Source organism: Neovison vison, chromosome 4 (genome assembly GCF_020171115.1).
Source record: "Neovison vison isolate M4711 chromosome 4, ASM_NN_V1, whole genome shotgun sequence".
In the NCBI taxonomy this organism is placed as follows: domain Eukaryota; kingdom Metazoa; phylum Chordata; class Mammalia; order Carnivora; family Mustelidae; genus Neogale; species Neogale vison.
In genome coordinates this window covers 189,142,654-189,161,602 of record NC_058094.1, presented here as the reverse complement: position 1 = coordinate 189,161,602, position 18,949 = coordinate 189,142,654, and the positions used below count along the sequence as shown (strand labels likewise).

The following is an 18,949-nucleotide window of genomic DNA, read 5'->3' as shown; positions in this document are numbered from 1 at the left end:
TTGATTTTAATAATTTATTTTTTGGGTAAAATATTATATTTATAAGAATAAGAAATATACAAAAAGCTATATTCAGAAAATGTCACTCCCTCTTATTTCTTCTTACCCCATTCTCTCCACCTCTCTTTTCACCTTGGTTGTACCTTTTTTTGTAAGATCTAATTGGTTTTCTGGTTTGCCCATTTAGTTTTTTTTTCTTTTTTTGCACTAATAAATATTACATATTTTTAAAATTATGTCTCCTCTTATTTACATGAAAAGTAGCATACTATATTCTGCACTTTGGTTTATTGGCCTGTTGTGGATATCATGTAACAATCTATCCTGGATGTCATTCTATATAATTTCAAGAGCTCTTCTTCATTCCTTTTATAGTTTCATAGTACTGCACTGTGGATGTTCCATAGATAATTCAACTACTGTTCGATGTTTGGGCATGTAGGTTGTGCCTACATTTTGTATTTACAGTGTTAAAGTGTATAATCTGGTACATTTATATTTTCCTGTTGTTGGAACTTCAGGAATCCTGGCTCACCCTGAACTAACTAGATGATGCAAAATTCCAGTCAAAATCTATGTAATACACAGGCCTAAGATTTCAGTTTCTTATAGGACTTTTTTTTTTTCCTTCCCAAACTTGAGAATAAACAACTACTGTATCACCTTGTAGCAATGGTAGGAGGAGTACTCCTATTAATTGAGTGTCTGTCAGTTTGGGCTGCTGTAGTAAAAATATTACAGACTGGATAACTTACACAGAAATTTATTTTTCATATTTTTCATGGAAGTCCATGATCAGGGTGCCAGTCAATTTGGTTCTTGGTGAGGGCCCTTTTCTTGATTTGCAGACAGATACCTTTACCATATCCTTACATAGTGGAGAGACATCTCTCCCATATTTCTTCTTATAATAGCACTTGTCCCCTTCATGAGGGCTCCACCCTCATGGTCTAATTACCTCCCAAAGGTTTCACCTTCCCATATGTCACATTGAGGATTAGAGTTTCAACACATATGTTTGGTGTAGAACATAAACATTTAGTTGATAGCACCTCAGATGGACTGAGGGTATAGTTTTTGAGGGCCCCAGCTTATGCCTGTCTCAAGTCCACATTCTTACCTTCCATAGACCCAAGCCCTTTTCTACTTTTGGTGCAAGTCCATAGTGAAAGCTTTATTCTGCTGTCCTCCTTTAAGACTACCCTATATTCTCTCCTAATTGTTTCAGTTTTTTAAAGTCATCTGCTTTTCTCTGGCACCTGGAAAATTCATTTTCTTTCTTACATATTCACTTAGACATATTTTAAGCATTTTAAAATATTTTATTTAAGAATTCAGAGAGAAAGGATTTTTATGTTAACTTAGACCACTAATTTTGCTGGGTGACGTACATATACTCTTGCATGGACACACCTCCTACATACCATCTATACCCTGAGAAGATTGGCTTGCACAAGACATCTCAAGTAACTCAGTGAGGAATTAACTTGACCCTAAAAGCAACTTTCTGGCACACAAAGCATTTAGCTCTCACTACAAGGAAATTTTCTAGGTCCAAATTTTGAAAAATCAAGAATTAAGAAGGAAAATGGGTGGTGATAGACAAGATGGAAGTGGGTCAACTGTATACTTTTTGAAATGTATCATTCATATAAAATGTCAATTTTATTTAATTGTTTCATTTTATATCATGTGCATTTTAGGTGATAATTCTAAAGAGAAATAAAATTCAAAGATTGGGAGTGTCTGAACTCAACTTTTGGGTAAGAGTCAATAGTTTCAACCATATCTTCAAACTCTGTATTTCTATAGACTGACTATAGACAATATACCTTAAAAATTGAATGACTTATGGTCAATACCTACTCGCATAGGGAGAGAAATAGCTCATAGCAACATCTACAAGTCATTATCAAGAAATGAGTTCATTTATTTCAGCACTATGCTCACACCTCTCTTTACTTTTTATCTTGCTATACCCTTACTGCCTTGCTTTCTAAATTTTGAGTTTCTCTCTTTAGATTTACTAATCTTCTCTTCAAAATAACTCAGTCTGTAGTCCTGATCCCACTTTCCCTTTTCTTTTTCCTCTGCATCTGTCATCTGTCTGTTCTTCTGCTTCCTACTTTAGACTATTATTTTTGTCCCTGTATCATTTTCCCTACAGTCTCCCAGCCCCTTTTTATTTCAACTCAGCTACTACGTAATCTCTTTTACTTCTTCCTAAATATGCAAATGGATGGCCCATGTTACCTCTATATTTGTGTGTCTTGTTCCCAAATAAAATAAGTATATTATCAGGTAGGCATTGCAATTACTAATTCTTGTATTATTGGACAGATGAGATTCCTTTTTTTCTCTTGGTCTTTAATGTAGATGTATATATATTAAAAAATAAAACCTATATTAAAGATTTATGTGATTATATATGATATATTAATAAGGTGAAACTGGAGAAGTTATGGTAAGATCAGGTAGATTCCTAATCAGAATGCGAAAGAACAAAATGGACAGTTGCCAGTTACTGCTGGAGGCTTTCTCCCATCCCTAATGATGAAAATGTAGGGATATTTGTGCAGTTTAGTTATTAGATTTTTTTTACTTTAGAAAAATTAATGATTTTAAAAGATTAAACCAGGAAATCAATGGAACATTCAAAGATTTAATAACTGAACTAAAAAGAAAATAAAAATTTCCATTACAAACTATTGAAAAATGACAAATAGAACAGTGTACAAAGACATTTAGGGAATTGTGTCAAAGCTGTACTAAGAAGAAAATTTATTGTCTTAAGTATTTGCAGTTTAGACTGGGAAGAGTAAAAAAAGTATGCTTTTAACTCAAGAATTTCATAGGAACAAAAATCTAAGGAGAAAAAAGATGAGATATAATTAATGTTCAGCTTACCTTTATATTTTGAAGTTGACATAATTGATATTATCAGTCTTTTGCAAAAGGAAGAAAAGGGGCACCTAAGTGGCTCAGTGGGTTGAGCCTCCGCCTTCGGCTTGGGTCATGGTCCCAGGGTCCTGGGATCAAGCCCCGAATGGGACTCTCTGCTCAGCAGGAAAACTGCTTCCCCCTCGCTCTCTCTGCTTGCCTCTCTGCCTACTTGTGATCCCTCTCTCTGTCAAATAAATAAATAAAGTCTTTAAAAAAAAAAGAAATCATATTAGTCATCTAGACAATACAAAGGATATTGTGGCTTTTTATGCCTTTTTTTTTTCATAAAAGACAAAATGGTAAAGCAAAGAAGTTTTGTGAACTGACACTTTTTTTTTTTTTTTTTTTTTTTTTTTTTACACAAAACAGGTTTTGTTTTTATTTTGTTGTTGCTGTTTGCTGAACCATTTGAAATTTAGTTTCAGGCATCCATACATTTCACCAGTAATTATTCTAGTACGTATCTTCTAAAACAAAATCATTCTCCTTTATACTAAAGACAGTTAACACAAAACTAACACACAATCTGATAACACTAAGTAATACCATCTAATAGATAATCCATATTCATATTTTTTTTTTGCAACCTCCTCCCCCAAATCTCTGTTAGTCCCAAATAATTCTTTCATGCCTGTGGAATAAAAATTATATTGTATATCTTACTCTGTATGGTGTTTAGAAACCAAAGATCTGAGTGCTGAGTATCCTCATTGCTACCGCTCTGTCCTTGCTGATAGACAGATAGACAGATAGATGCATATACACACATACATCTAAATATTCATATCATTGAAATTCCACAAGGAGAGGTAAAAGAGAGTGGGACTGAAAACATTTTGAATAAGTAAAGGCTGAAGACTTTCCAAATTTGATAAAAGACATAAATCTACAGAGTCAAGAAACTCAGTGAATCCCAAGTAGGATAAACCCAACAAAATCCATGCAAAGGCACATCATAATTAAATTTCTGAAAATTAAAGACAAATCTTAAAATTAGGCAGAGAGAAACAATGTGTTAACTATCAGGCAAAACAGATTTGTATTACGGTAACCTCATCTGAAACTATGGAGCCAGAATGAGATGGCATAATGTTTGTCAAATGCTGAAAGAATTGTCTTCCACAAATTACCCATCCAGTGAAAGTGTCTTTTTTAGGAGTGTAGGGGAAATAAAAGATATTTTCAGATGAAAGAAAACTAAGAAAATTTGTTCTGTTACAGCTTTATGTATTATTTGCCCATGACCTAGCTTGTATTGAAAAAGTATATTTAAATCTTTAGGTATTAGTGTGTTTCTATTTCTCCTTGTATGTCTTTATAAAGACTGTTTTGCAATGGATAAATGTTCATACACATTTTCTTCATGAAGTGTCTTTTAATGTTAAAATATGTTTTATATCTAATGCTTGTTGGTGTGAACTTTAGTGATGACAGGATTATAAACTATGATTCCTTATTTGCTTCGGTTGCTCTTGTCTTTGTCACCTCTTTGAATCTGTTTCTGTACCTCTTTGTACAGCACAGGGAGAGTCTTGCTTTGTGAGAATTTAAAGATTTTTATTAATGTCATAAATGTTACATATATTTTTATTGTATTTACTATTTCTCTCCATATTTCATTCCATGGTACTCTTCAATTTTTAACTTTCTTTATATATTCAGGAAGATTATTTCCTCAGTTATTTCATGCTTGAAACTAGTTTTCTATAATCTTTATACCTGAATGATAGTTGTGTTAGATATAAAGTTCCTGGTTTCCACTTTCTCGAGTGTCTTGAAAATGCTTCTACACCGTTGATGTGCTTTTATGTTTCTTTTAACATATATAATGCAAACCAAATTCTCTTGCCCTTCTAAGTTATGTGGACTTTGTGACTAGAAGTGTTAAGGAATTTTTCTTCATTTTTAAATTTTACTAGGCAATACCTTGAGGTAGTTTACCATACTGATCAATTTCCTTAGTACATGGTGGGTCCTTTCCAAATGTAAATTCAGGTCTTTTATGTCTAAGAAGTTTTCTTAGATTGTAGCTTTTCTTTTTTTTTTTTTTTTGATTTTTTTTTATATTTATTTATTTTTTTTTCCAATTTATTTATTTTCAGAAAAACAGTATTCATTATTTTTTTACCACACCCAGTGCTCCATGCAAGCTGTGCCCTCTATAATACCCACCACCTGGTACCCCAACCTCCCACCCCCCCGCCACTTCAAACCCCTCAGATTGTTTTTCAGAGTCCATAGTCTCTCATGGTTCATCTCCCCTTCCAATTTACCCAAAAGCACATACCCTCCCCAATGTCCATAACCCTACCCCCCTTCTCCCAACCCCCCTCCCCCCAGCAACCCACAGTTTGTTTCGTGAGATTAAGAGTCACTTATGGTTTGTCTCCCTCCCTATCCCATCTTAAGTGGGTAGGAGAAGAATCCATGAAACAAGATTGTAGCTTTTCTTTTTCAGGTACTCTAATTGTAAATATATTGCCTGTCCTCTGTTTCTGCCATTTTCTCTGATTCTTTTACTACCTTCTTTAATCTCATTTTTATTCCTCTGGGGTTTCTGTCCTCAGTGCTCTTTTTGAATTTTTATTTGAATCTCTTCTCCTTTATTACCTTGAGATTGTCTTCATTTTTCAATGGTTTTCTCCTCTTCTTTTTTTTTCTTTTTTTAAAGATTTTATTTATTTATTTGACAGACAGAGATCACAAGTAGGCAGAGAGGCAGGCAGAGAGAGAGGAGGAAGCAGGCTCCCTGCTGAGCAGAGAACACCATGCAGGGCTCGATCCCAGGACCCTGGGATCATGACCTGAGCCGAAGGCAGAGGCTTTAACTGACTGAGCCACCCAGGTGCCCCGTTTTCTCCTCTTTTTCCATTTATTTTCTATATTTAGTTAAGTATTTTCAAATTTGGGGGGGTGTCCATTTCTGTCCTTAGTTTTCAAATTTTTTGTTCTTTTTTTTAAATTTTTTCAATTTATTTATTTTCAGAAAAACAGTATTCATTATTTTTTCACCACACCCAGTGCTCCATGCAATCCGTGCCCTCTATAATACCCACCACCTGGTACCCCAACCTCCCACCCCCCCGCCACTTCAAACCCCTCAGATTGTTTTTCAGAGTCCATAGTCTGAATGCTTAATTGAGCTTATGTAATTCAACATTTAATTCTGCATTGTAGATTTTTTTCTGCTTTGTGAGATTTTAATTTATTGGAGCAAAGATCATAAACTGATATGCTTGACTCATTTTTTTAACTTCTTTTTTTAAATTTTTTTTCTTTTTTTAATTTTTAATTTATTTTCAGCATAACAGTATTCATTATTTTTTCACCACACCCAGTTTTTTTTAACTTCTTAAAGAAGCTATATTATAGCTATTATGGACCTCTTTGACCTTATTATTTTGTGGTTAGAGCAGATGTTTTCTTATCTAGGTGCAGCCTTTTTTGTTAATGTAACAAAATGTGGTTTTATCAATTAACAATAACTTCTTTCATTCGTCTTTTAGTGACAGTAGTGATTGTCTTTTGTTTGATCCCCATTTATTTTTCTGGATAATTAATTCTCCCTTCTTGCTTATTTCCTTTTCCACATACTATCCTGGAGGGTTTCTCTCTTTTTCTTTACCCTTCCTCTCTTTCCAGAAGTAATGCCTTTCTGGGATCAGTAATTTTATACTGAACACTTGAAGTCCCTGCTCTATAGCCCATTCTTCAGTCTTCTCACACATAAAGTGGACTTTTCTAAAGTTATTTCAGCTCAGTTTGGGACCCCTCATTTCCCTCTTTACTCTTCCATATGGTTTTGAGAGCCCTCATTCTCCACAAAGGCTTAGATCAGGACTTGAGTTTCGACTTTGCTATATATGGTGTTTCTTTCTATTTACAGGTAATTTGAAGTTGTACTGTTACCTGTTTTTAATATTTGTGGTTGCATTGTTCTACTTGTTGGATAAGTGTGGAAGATTAGGATTTAGGCTACTATAATTTTCCTCAGGTTATCTAGAAGTCCATACTTCTAGAAATAAGCTCTTTCTAATCAAGGATAACCAAAAAACAAATAAAAAATAAAGAGAACCCCATGTAAGTTTTAGTTTCTGCTTCTCTCTTTAAAATAAAAGCTTAAGTTTTCAAATTTTCCTTTCTTGAAGAGGGATATATTTCTAAAAGATTGATAGAAGAATTTTTTTATAATTTAATCCTATTTTTTGAAAAAAGAAATTTCAGCTAGGAAATAATATTTGGAAACATGCATATAGCTCTTTTTTTCACAGAAATTGAAAAGAAACAACTTTAAAAATATTCCTTTAGAATTTGTAGAACTCTAAGATTGTTACATATTTTATAACAGTATCATCTCTTCTAGTTCTTTGCCTTTGTAAACAGAATTTTCTATCTTTCTTTAGACTTCATCATTAATATTCTTTACATGATTAAAATTTTCCTGTAACATTTGTTGATATAATTAAATATTTTAACTGGGTCATTTTTAATTTTTGTATTATAATTTTATTTTCTAGCTGATTCAAGGTTGTGCTTGGTTGTGTGGAACAATTATTTTGAAATTTCTGACATCTAAAATCTTAGGTGTTTCAGATCATGTAAGTACTTTCTAGTTAAAACATAAAAATTCCTGCAAATATGTAAATAGATGAAAACTTTGAAACCATCTATTTTTACCTATTTATTTTATAGAGATTAGGTGCCTTCCTCAAAGACCTAGGGGTATTTATTGGCTGAGTCAGTAATAAAACCGTGCAGTTCAATGATCTTTTCAACCCACTAAGAAAAAACTATCAATAAATGCTGACTTAGCTATCCAGGAAAAATATTAATAATATCTTAAGTAGTTATGTGTTTGTATTTCAGTTAAAATACAAATAAGGACATCTGGCTGGCTCACTCAGTAGAGTGTGCAACTCTTGTTGGGAAGGTGGGTTCAAGGCCCATGTTGGGTGTGTAAATTACTTTAAAATATATTTTAAAAAATCATTTGTTTAAAATAATAAATTGTACATTTATTGGAAATGTTAACATATGAGAAGTCTGTACTCTGCTTTGAAATATAAAACTCTCACAATCTCAGTGTCATTTTATAGATGTGTAATTACAGACTAAAATTAAGATGCGACTTGATATTTTAAAAGTTTTCTTGTAATATAAAAGGAAAATGGGAAATGTTAAAAATTCTTTATCTTTTCAGCTTCTGGAAAATATATGGACCTATCCTTCATGTGTAGTGTGTGTTTTAAAGCCAGTGTCTTGTTTGCCTTTGTCAAATCAAAGCCCCTACTTAGCTAATGGGTTCAGGTGAACAGATAACAGTGCAGGAATTTACTTTTGATTCTTGACACTTACCATTTGGATATGAGTGTACATGAGTGTATCATACAGTAACATACTCTGGAATGCACTTCATCCAGTACTATCCAGTTAGGAACCTGTGTAATGCTGAAGTTTCTTCACCTTTAACCAGAGATTATGTTACTTACTCACTGAATGGTAAAGTGTTATCACTCTCCAAGAGAACTGAGCTTACGTGCATGTTGAGGTTAAATAAAATTTCAAAATGTAAGGATTTATTCATCATTTATTGCTATCTCTGCATGATGATTCATTAGGTTTTTTTTGTTGTTGTTGCTGCTGTTCTCTGGTATGTTTGACACATTTTCCTTTTTTCTTTCCCTTTCTGTTCCTAACTTTTCATTCTGTAGGGGCTGTACATTTTATGATGAACTTTACTGAAGCCTCCTAAGTTATTTATTTATGTTGATTTGGTCTATGGTTTTCTTTTCTGCCTTGCTCCACATTGTCACCCAACTGATTACAAGTCTTACACACACACTCACACCCCCACACACATACACACACATTCTTGGTACTCTCTCTTTCTTTTTTTTCTATAGTCTTTTTAAAAAATTAACATATAATGTATTATTAGCCCCAGGGGTACAGGTCTATGAATCATCATGCCTACACACTTCACAGCACTCACCATAGCATGTACCCTCCCCAGTGTCCATAACCCAACCACCCTCTCCATACTTCCCTCCCCACCAGCAACCCTTGGCTTGTTTTGTGAGATTAGGGTCTCTTATGGTTTGTCTCCCTCCCGATCCCATCTTGTCTCATTTTTTCCCTCCCTATCTGCCAACCCCACCACTTTGCCTCTCAAATTCCTCCTATCAGGGAGATCATCTGATAATTGTCTTTCTCTGACTGACTTATTTTGCTCAGCATAATACCCTCTAGGTCCATCCACATCATTGCAAATGGCAAGATTTCATTTCTTTTGATGGCTGCAGAGTATTCCATTATATATATATATATACCACATCTTCTTTATCCATTCATCTGTTGATGGACATCTAAGTTCTTTCCATAGTTTGGCTATTGTCAACATTGCTGCTATAAACGTTCGGGTGCACGTGCCCCTTCTGATCACTACATTTGTATCTTCAGGGTAAATATCCAGTAGTGCGATTTGCTGAGTCATAGGGTAGCTCTATTTTCAACTTTTTGAGGAGCCTCCATGCTGTTTTCCAGAGTGGCTGTACCAGCTTGCATTCCCACCAACAGTGTAGGAGGGTTCCCCTTTCTCTGTATCCTCTCCAGCATCTGTCATTGCCTGACTTGTTAATTTTAGCCACTCTGACTGGTGTGAGGGGGTATCTCATTGTGGTTTTGATTTGTATTTCCCTGAAGCCAAGTGATGTGGAGCACTTTTTCATGTGTCTGTTGGACATCTGGATGTCTTCTTTGCAGAGATGTCTGTTCATGTTCTCTGCCCATTTCTTGATTGGATTATTTGTTCTTTGGGTGTTGAGTCTGAAAAGCTCTATAGATTTTGGATACTAGCACTTTATTTGATACATCGTTTGCAAATATCTTCTCCCATTCTGTCAGTTGTCTTTTGGTTTTGTTGACTGTCTCCTTTGCTGTGCAAAAGCTTTTGATCTTGATGAAGTCCCAATAGTTTATTTTTGCCCTTGCTTCCTTTGCCTTTGGCGATGTTTCTAGGAAGATGCTGCTGCAGCTGAGGTCAAAGAGGTTGCTGCTCAACCTCTCCTCAAGGATTTTGATGGATTCCTTTCTCACATTGAGGTCCTTCATCCATTTTGAGTCTATTTTTGTGTGTGGTATAAGGAAATGATCCAGTTTCATTTTTCTGCATGTGGCTGTCCAATTTTCCCAACACCATTTGTTGAAGAGACTATCTTTTTTCCACTGTATACTCTTTCCTGCTTTGTCAAAGATTAGTTAACCATAAAGTTGAGGGTCTGTTTCTGGGCTCTCTATTCTGTCCCATTGATCTATGTGTCTGTTTTTGTGCCAATCCAATACTGTCTTGATGATGACAACTTTGTAATAGAACTTGAAGTCTGAAATTGTGCTGCCACCAACTTTGGCTTTCTTTTTCAACATTCCTCTGGCTATATGAGGTCTTTCCTGGTTCCATATAAATTTTAGGATTATTTGTTCCATTTCTTTGAAAAAAATGGATGGGATTTTGATAGGGATTGCTTTAAATGTGTAGATTGCTTTAGGTAGCATAGACATTTTCACAATATTTGTTCTTCCAATCCATGAGCATGGAACATTTTTCCATTTCTTTGTGTCTTTCGAACATTTTTCCATTTCTTTGTGTCTTTCTCAATTTCTTCCATGAGTACTTTATAGTTTTCTTGTACAGATTCTTTACCTCTTTGGTTAGGTTTATTCCTAGGTATCTTGTGGTTTTGGGTGCAATTGTAAATGGGATCGACTCCTTAATTTCTCTTTCTTCTGTCTTGTTGGTGTTTAGAAATGCAATGATTTCTGTGCACTGATTTTATATTCTGACACTTTACTGAATTTCTGTATGAGTTCTAGCAGATTTGGAGTGGAGTCTTTTAGGTTTTCCACATAAAGTATCATATCATCTGCAAAGAGTGATAGTTTGACTTCTTTGTCAATTTGGATGCCTTTGATTTCTTTTTGTCTAATTGCGGAGGCTAGGACTTCTAGCACTATGTTGAATAGCAGTGGTGATAATGGACATCCCTGCCATGTTCCTGACCTTAGTGGAAAAGCTCTCAGTTTTTCTCCATTGAGAGTGATTTTTGCTGTGGGTTTTTCATAGATAGCTTTGATGATATTTAGAAAGTACCCTCTGTCCCTACACTTTGAAGAGTTTTGATCAAGAAAGGATGCTGTACTTTGTCAAATGCTTTTTCAGCTTCTATTGAGAGTATAATATGGTTCTTGTCCTTTCTTTTATTAATGTACTGTATCACACTGTTTGATTTGTGGATGTTGAACCAACCTTGCAGCCCATGAATAAATCTTTGTCACTAAGACTTATAAGTTTTACTATTAGATGATGGGGTATGGACCTATTTTTATTGATTTTGGGGAGAGTTCTCTGTGTGTCCTGGATTTTGATGCTTGTTCCCTTTGCCATATTAGGGAAATTCTCTACAATAAATTGCTCCAATATACCTTCTGCCCCCCTCTCTCTTTCTTCTTCTTCTGGAATCCCAATTATTCTAATATTGTTTCATCTTATGGTATCGCTTATCTCTTGAATTCTGCCCTCATGGTCCAGTAGTTTGTTTCTCTTCTGCTGAGCTTCTTTATTGTCTGTCATTTGGTCTTCTATATCACTAATTGTCTCTTCTGCCTCTTATCCTAGCGGTAAGATTTTTTATTGCACCTCACTAATAGCTTTTTTGATTTCAGCACGGTTAGATTTTAGTTCTTTTATTTCTCCAGAAAGGGCTTTTACTTCTCCAGACAGGATTTCTCTAATATCTTCCATGCCTTTTTTGACCCCAGCTAACTAACACCTTGAGAATCATCATTCTGAACTCTAGACCTGATGCATTACCAATATCTGTATTGATTAGGTCCCTAGCCTTCAGTACTGCCCCTTGTTATTTTTTTCTATGGTGAGTTTTTCCACCTTGTCATTTTATCTTTCCAGAAGTGGTTGATTTTCTTTTTCTAGAATTGCTGCTCTTCTTCTCTTCGATCTCCTGTTGGGTTTGTAGGTGTTTGGAATGGTTTGATAACTATCTAGCTGAACTCCTGCAAACTGTTGTCATCTCAGTCTGCTACTCTTCTGCCATCTTGACTCCTCCCCGCTTGACCCACAGTCTTGGTACTCTTTCTTATTTATTTGACAGAGAGAAATCACAAGTAGATGGAGAGGCAGGCAGAGAGAGAGAGGGAAGCAGGCTTCCTGCTGAGCAGAGAGCCCGATGCAGGACTCGATCCCAGGACCCTGAGATCATAACCTGAGCCGAAGGCAGAGGCTTAACTCACTGAGCCACCCAGGCGCCCCCAGTCTTGGTACTCTTAAGCGAATTCCTGTATGTGACATTGTGAGACTTGAATGTGGCTCAGTTAAATTATTATCAATCATCAGGCCTAGTTCAAATTAGAAAAGTCTGAATTATCATTGCTACTCATAGTTAAGGGAAGCATGAATAAATGAAAACCCGGACAATTGTTACATTTGATATAAAATAATTTTTGTTCCTGCAGAATAATTTGAATTAAGGTTTACATTCCAGATATTTTCTTTCTTTTTTGTTTTTTTGGCCTTGTGAGAATGCAGTAGAAAAATAAATGTCTCACTGACAGTAGGTAATAAATAATCAGAAAATAGGAGTTCTACATTGAGTTTGGTTGGAGATGTTTATTTCAAAGGCCTTGGAGATTAACTAACTAAATCAAAGTAGTGTTTGTAGTTGCAGTTCTTATGATGAATAGCTCTTATGTTTAATGGCTTGAGTGTATGTCTGAAAAATTCAACAAGCACCAAAAATTGTAACCAGTGTATGAGGCTTTGAGAAAATAACAACACATATAAAATTTAATCATGATTTGTGATGTGTAGTGAAAGTGTTAATGTGAGATAGTTTCCTTCTTAATAAAGCTGATTATAAAATCTCACGATTAACTGCATGGTGGTTTCTGCCCAGTGAGTATTGGTCTTAACTCACTCTTTATATTATCATCTCTTTTTAATTTTTTCTGACCTCTATTCTTCTTTTCATTTCTTGTGATATTTCCCTTTGTTTTCAGTTTTCTTCATAATTCAGTGCATAGGAATGTATAGTTCACGGATTTTTGAAAAAATTTTCTTTGAGGGGCATCTGTGGACCTTGAATTATCTCCTTTGTAGACTTTACTAATAAAACAAATCAATTATTATTGACCATAATTCCTAGGGTAATTTTAATTTATTTTACTTTATTTTCTTCTCAGATTCGCTTGAGTGACCTTATAGCAGCCAGAATTTTAAGGTATACAGATTTTGATACCTTAATTTACACCTGTGCTCCTGAATTTGACTTCATGGAAAAAGCGGTATGAATATTTTTTTGATTTTTTTTCCTTTTCTACAGGTATGATAGTTTTTTGTTCTTGAATTTTCCTTTTAGTCTGAAACTCACAATTTTTATCCAGAGGCATCCAACTTTATCATTTTTTTATGATAACTTTTATTAGTCATTTAGTAACTTCTATCTTAAAGAGTTATTGATGATGATTAAATGGGATAATCCAGGAAGAGTGCTGAACATACTATCTGATCCATAGTTCAATTGCTTTCATTTTTTTTTTAAAGATTTTATTTATTTATTTGACAGAGAACACAAGTAGGCAGAGAGGCAGGTAGAGAGAGAGAGAGAGAGAAGCAGGCTCTGCACTGAGCAGAGAGCCTGATGCAGGTCTCGATCCCAGGACCCTGGGATCATGACCTGGGCCAAAGGCAGAGGCCCTAACCTGCTGAGCCACCCAGGCGCCCCTGCTTTCATTTTTTTAATACATTTTCAATATAAATAATTTATATTTATACTATATATTACATTCTATATTATATATTTAATATTCTATAATATATAAAATATATATTTGTTATTTAATATATTTATGTTAAATATATTTGAATACTTTAATATAAATATATTTAACATAAATATATTTTTCATGTATTTTTTTAAAAGGTTGTTTTTAATTTATTTATTTGAGAGAAGAGAGAGAGCCAGAGCTTGAGCAGGGGCCAGGTCAGAGGTAGAGGAAGAACCAGACTTCCAGTGAGCACAGAGCCCATTATGGGCTTGATCCCAGGACCCTGGGATCATGACTAGAGCTGAAGGCAGATGTTTAACTAACTGAACCACCCAGGTGCCCCATACAGTTCAATTACTTTTAATAATCTAGGTCACCTGCTCCAATCCAAATTCTCTTCTGATTTTTAGAAACTTTAGTTTTATTTCACTTAACACTCCAAATATTATAAAAAAATTTTAACAAGATGCTGCCATGAAAGGTATACTACTAATCATACATTATTCTCTTTTTTATCCAACAAGTCATACATTCACTCAAAAACTATTATGAGTACTATTTATTTATTTGTGAGGCAGTTTGCTGTAAGACTGACTACAACGAGGAAAATGTCCTGGTTCCTGCCTTCAAGAAGTACTTAATTCAGTGACATGGTAAATCACTCAGACCACAATAATGGGTCATGAGAATTATTTAGCTGGTGATGTTATTTTATTGCTTCTCATATTTACAGTTATTACATAGACTGGCTTTCTTCCTTGTCTGTTCTAGTTTCACCAATGAAAATAATGGAACTTTGCAGCTCAGGAAATGATAATGTAGGGTCTTGGGATTAGTAAACATAAAATTTAAGAATTAATGTTATGTAAATAAAAGAAAGATAAAACCAAAAGAAATGAAAAAATAATAGACATAGCTTATTTTTGGTTTAATGTTTTTTACTGTTAAACTCTTTGGTACATTTGTATAATTTTTTATAATTTTCATTCTTGTAGTAGAAGATGAAGGTTGATAGAAATATATATAACGTTAATGATAAAAACATTTTTACCTTTAAGGAATTTCACTGTGAGGGGCACCTGGGTGGCTCAGTGGTTAAGCAGCTGCCTTCAGCTCAGGTCATGATCCCAGGGTCCTGGGATCAAGCCCCCCATCACATTGGGCTCCCTGTTCAGCAGGAAGTCTGCTTCTCCCTCACTCATTCCCCCAACTTGGATTCCCCCTCATGCTGTGTCTCTCTCTGTCAAATGAATAAATATTTAAAAAAAAAAAAGAAAAAAATTTCATTGTGATTCTCAATTTGACAGATTTTTACTCATTTGCTATAAAATTTAATAAATGACTAGTTTGAATAATTTGCTTTATTTCAGACTCCCTTGAGATATACAAAGACATTATTGCTTCCAGTTGTTATGGCGATTACTTATTTTATCTTTAAAAAGGTATTTTTAAAAATTTTTTTCATTTGCTTTTGGGTTCAAGATAAGGACTATAGTGGATTAATGTTAATAACTGGGAATTCCATTTTATTTTTGGAGGAATCCATACCCCACTTTAAAAATTTCTTATTCAGCTCTCTATTTAGTATTATATGGTTTTTAAAAAACTATTATATGAGTTTTTTAGAAAGCCTCATCAGAAAGGATATTCTTATTCTTTCAAAAGAAATCAGTTACCCACTATGTACCATGAACTACATTCACAGTGTTAGTCCACTGGGACAAATAAAACAGGTCTTCTCCTGTCTTGAAAAATTGAAATTGTTGAAGGAGCTGTGAAAGGAAAACAACAGTTCAGTATCTTCTGAATATAAAGCACATTCAAGCAAGTCTTGATCCATTTTAAGACACGCACAGGAGAATTTTGTATAGAAATTCTTTAAAACATTGTGTATTCTATGTGTTTTCCCAGCAAAAGAAATATTACTATGATAAAAGAAATAATGTCCTAAAATACCTCTGGCAGATTTTCTTGGTCTGGGAGTGGTATATCTAAATTCTAGCTAAAGACACTGGGTCTTAGTTTTTAGCATTTTTGAACCATCTTTATATTGTTTAGAGGTTGTCTTTAGTCACTATGTATTTTATACCTTCAAGTAGATAGCAATAACATTTCTCTACTACTATACCGGATGTGGTCCTGTTAAAACTGGTTTTCTTTATTTAAAGTCAGATTGCTTCTCCTCTCTCTATAGTTCCAGCTCCCACATTTCTCATTCCTGTGTTTTCACATAAAATGTGAACAATTTGAGTGAGAAAGGCATCTGCCTCTACATCTCTGTGGTTTCTCCCTTGACCCAGTTCCCTAGAGACCACTTGGAAAGAGGATAGGGGTAGTAAGAAGAAATAGGTAACTACACACCATGTCCCTTTGGCTCCACCTAACTCTCCACTAGCCTATTTCTGTTCCATCATGACAAATGGTGCTATTCTTTGAAGGCTCCACTTAGAGGAGCTAATGCAGGAATTAACTACTCAGTGGGGATATCGCTAACATGGGAGAAGATGACAGCTAGATCCACTATTACTATCTTTATAAAATTAAGATCCACGACTCATAAACATAGTACTAACTCCCAAACACACCACAGCTCAAACCATGCATATGCATTAAAAGGCATTTCTGTGCATTTGCTGCATGTGCACACACACGTGTGTGCAGACATGTCCCCGTCCCTGTACCCATTAAAGTGTAACACTTTTCTGTCTCCATATAAACCCTTCCTTTTTATTTGTCCCATTGTGGCTTATTTTTTTTTTCCTCAAGAATACTTCTGATGTTCATTTACTTTTTCACTTGTATGAAATAGCTTCTGGGAAGAAAGAAGGAAAGCAACTATCGTATGATTTTTCTGTGAAACTACTGAATTTTAAACTCCTATGAATGCATATGTTCTATTAACTAAACCCCTAAATAGGCTTTTTGCTTGCCTAAGTGACCAGAATCTCACTCGTGTCACTTGAAACATTCATCCACATATTATGCACAGTGTAAAACTTGAAGTTCCCCATAAATTTTTTTTTTTTTACTATACCTTTAAGTTGCCTAGGTTGCAGCTAAAAACTCTTTGGCCCAGTTAAGCCCCCACATTCACCTTCACTCCTCCCTTCCTCCCTCACCATCAAGTGGTACATTGTGGTAAGTGCACTTTGGCCTTCTGTTGTGGTTATTTCCGCAGGAGCTAGATCAGGGAAGAAGATATGCCACAGCTAATTTTATAAGAATGGGAAGTTTACTGAAGCAGGAATATAAACTGCATGGGTGGGAGGAGGTGGGTGGGTGGGGCAAGGGAGGGTTGGTGGAAGAAGAGAGAGAGTCCTGCTTTGCTTGGAAGATTAAGATAAAATAGTCTCAAAGAACATGGAAGAAGCTGCTGCCTCGGTGGAAACCAATTCCCCGCTTGCAGCCCACTTCCCTCCCAGTAAAATATAAACTCTAATAAGGAGCTGTCCACGTGTACGAGCTTAGAATTTTAGAGTTGAAATGGACCTTAAAGATTTACCCCAATGCCCCTTTCTTTCTTTCTTTCTTTCTTTCTTTTTTATAAAAGAATTTAGAACTTCACGAAAATATTTGCCTGAGGCAGAGGTGGGATTAAAGTGCTCCTGATGACTCACTTTAACAATAAAGACACTTCTTTCTACTGAGGGTGTTTATGTTTATAAATCAGAGCATTTTAAATGTCACATAATTCCTTAGAAAACCTTAATTTATTCTATTCACAGGCTTATCGGGATGTTTTATGTGTCTTATCTGCAAATACTTATCTAAGGTAATTATATCATAATTGTTTTAAATCATACTGTGTTCAGTTATTAAATAACTACTGTAATATCAAATGAATGTATATTAAACCAGCAGTTTGATTAAGAAAGGAGACATGAACCAATCTTAGATGTTCTCTTTAAAAAATATATATTATTTTTAGACATCTCTTTTATATGTTTGGACTTGTTTTGGAGATATTTATATTTTAATTAATTCAAAGTTTTAATCAATTTAGTTTAATTTTAATATATGACTAGAATTTAAAGTCCATAAACAGAAGTAAGCTAAAGTTTTGTTTTAGCAATTCTTGTTTTTTTTAACTTTCAGAGAAAACATAATTATTTGTTTCTCTGCATATTCATGAAGTAGTTTTTCTGCATTTATTGTTAAAACCATTTGCTGTATCACTTTTTTTTTTTTGGTGGTTTAAGTGAAGTCACTAACTTCACTGGCATAAATATATGTGAGAAAAATATAACTCAAATCACACATTGCTACAGGACATGTAAGATTGTGGAGAAAACCTCCTTATGAGGAAGATCTTAAATTACATTTTATACTTGCAGATATATGATTAAATTTGATGTATTAATGAAATTTATTTTTTAGGACAGTTTCAGATTTACGGAATAGTTGTGAAGATAGTACAGAGAATTCCATCAGTCCTGTACCCCATGCTTATATTTTCAGTAAGCAGTTTTGTATGGTTATCAGAAGGGCTTATTAGAACTTTATGGTTGAAATAGTTTAATCTTATTTGTCAAAATCCAAATCAAAGGGCTTAACAGACCTACTCTCCTTTCTCTGGTCTGAGGGACTTCAGAGCAATATGCCTTAACATTGTAAAAAGAGTGTTTTTAGAGCTCTGAGAACTATTCACATAAGGAATGCATGATGGCATCTGGGATATTAATTGAATAATAGAAGACTGAGAGTTACATGACAGCTGTCTTCAAGTATTTGAGAGGGTGCAGTGTAGAAGAGGACAGACTCAAGGGGACCAAAGATATCTAGCTCAAAATAAGGAGGTGATTACATTCCTGGAAGTGACAGGCTTGTGTGTGGTGGGGGAGGGATGTAGAGGAGTTTTTAAATTACAAAATAATACATGCATACAGTAAGATATACAGATGAAATATTTCAAGAAAAGAGGGAGTGTTTCTTTCCCTTGGATCTACTCCTCACTGGTGCTGATTGTAAATGGTTTTGTATGTATCATTCTAGAAAACATTTACAAAAACAGTGTTTTTATAAAAAAATAGAATCAGTATTATTATGTAACTTTTATTTTTACTTAATAGTGTATCTTGGGTGTCTCCCTATATCTTCTTCATACTTTTTAGTGGTCTCCACATTTTATTGTTTGTCATCATGAATGATTACCAAGTACTTAACCACTCCC

The 18,949-nt window shown here is 34.5% G+C and overlaps 1 protein-coding gene across 1 annotated transcript in view; it reads left to right on the top strand.

Moving 5' to 3' along the window:
- Nucleotides 1–18,949, top strand: part of DPY19L2 (dpy-19 like 2) — a 91,467-nt gene that overhangs the window by 40,742 nt on the left and 31,776 nt on the right. The window contains exons 12-16 of the mRNA XM_044246354.1: nucleotides 1,704–1,763; nucleotides 7,461–7,541; nucleotides 13,195–13,296; nucleotides 15,150–15,221; nucleotides 17,505–17,551. Coding sequence (XP_044102289.1) covers nucleotides 1,704–1,763; nucleotides 7,461–7,541; nucleotides 13,195–13,296; nucleotides 15,150–15,221; nucleotides 17,505–17,551 — 362 coding nt within the window. The remainder of the gene's footprint in view (nucleotides 1–1,703; nucleotides 1,764–7,460; nucleotides 7,542–13,194; nucleotides 13,297–15,149; nucleotides 15,222–17,504; nucleotides 17,552–18,949) is intronic.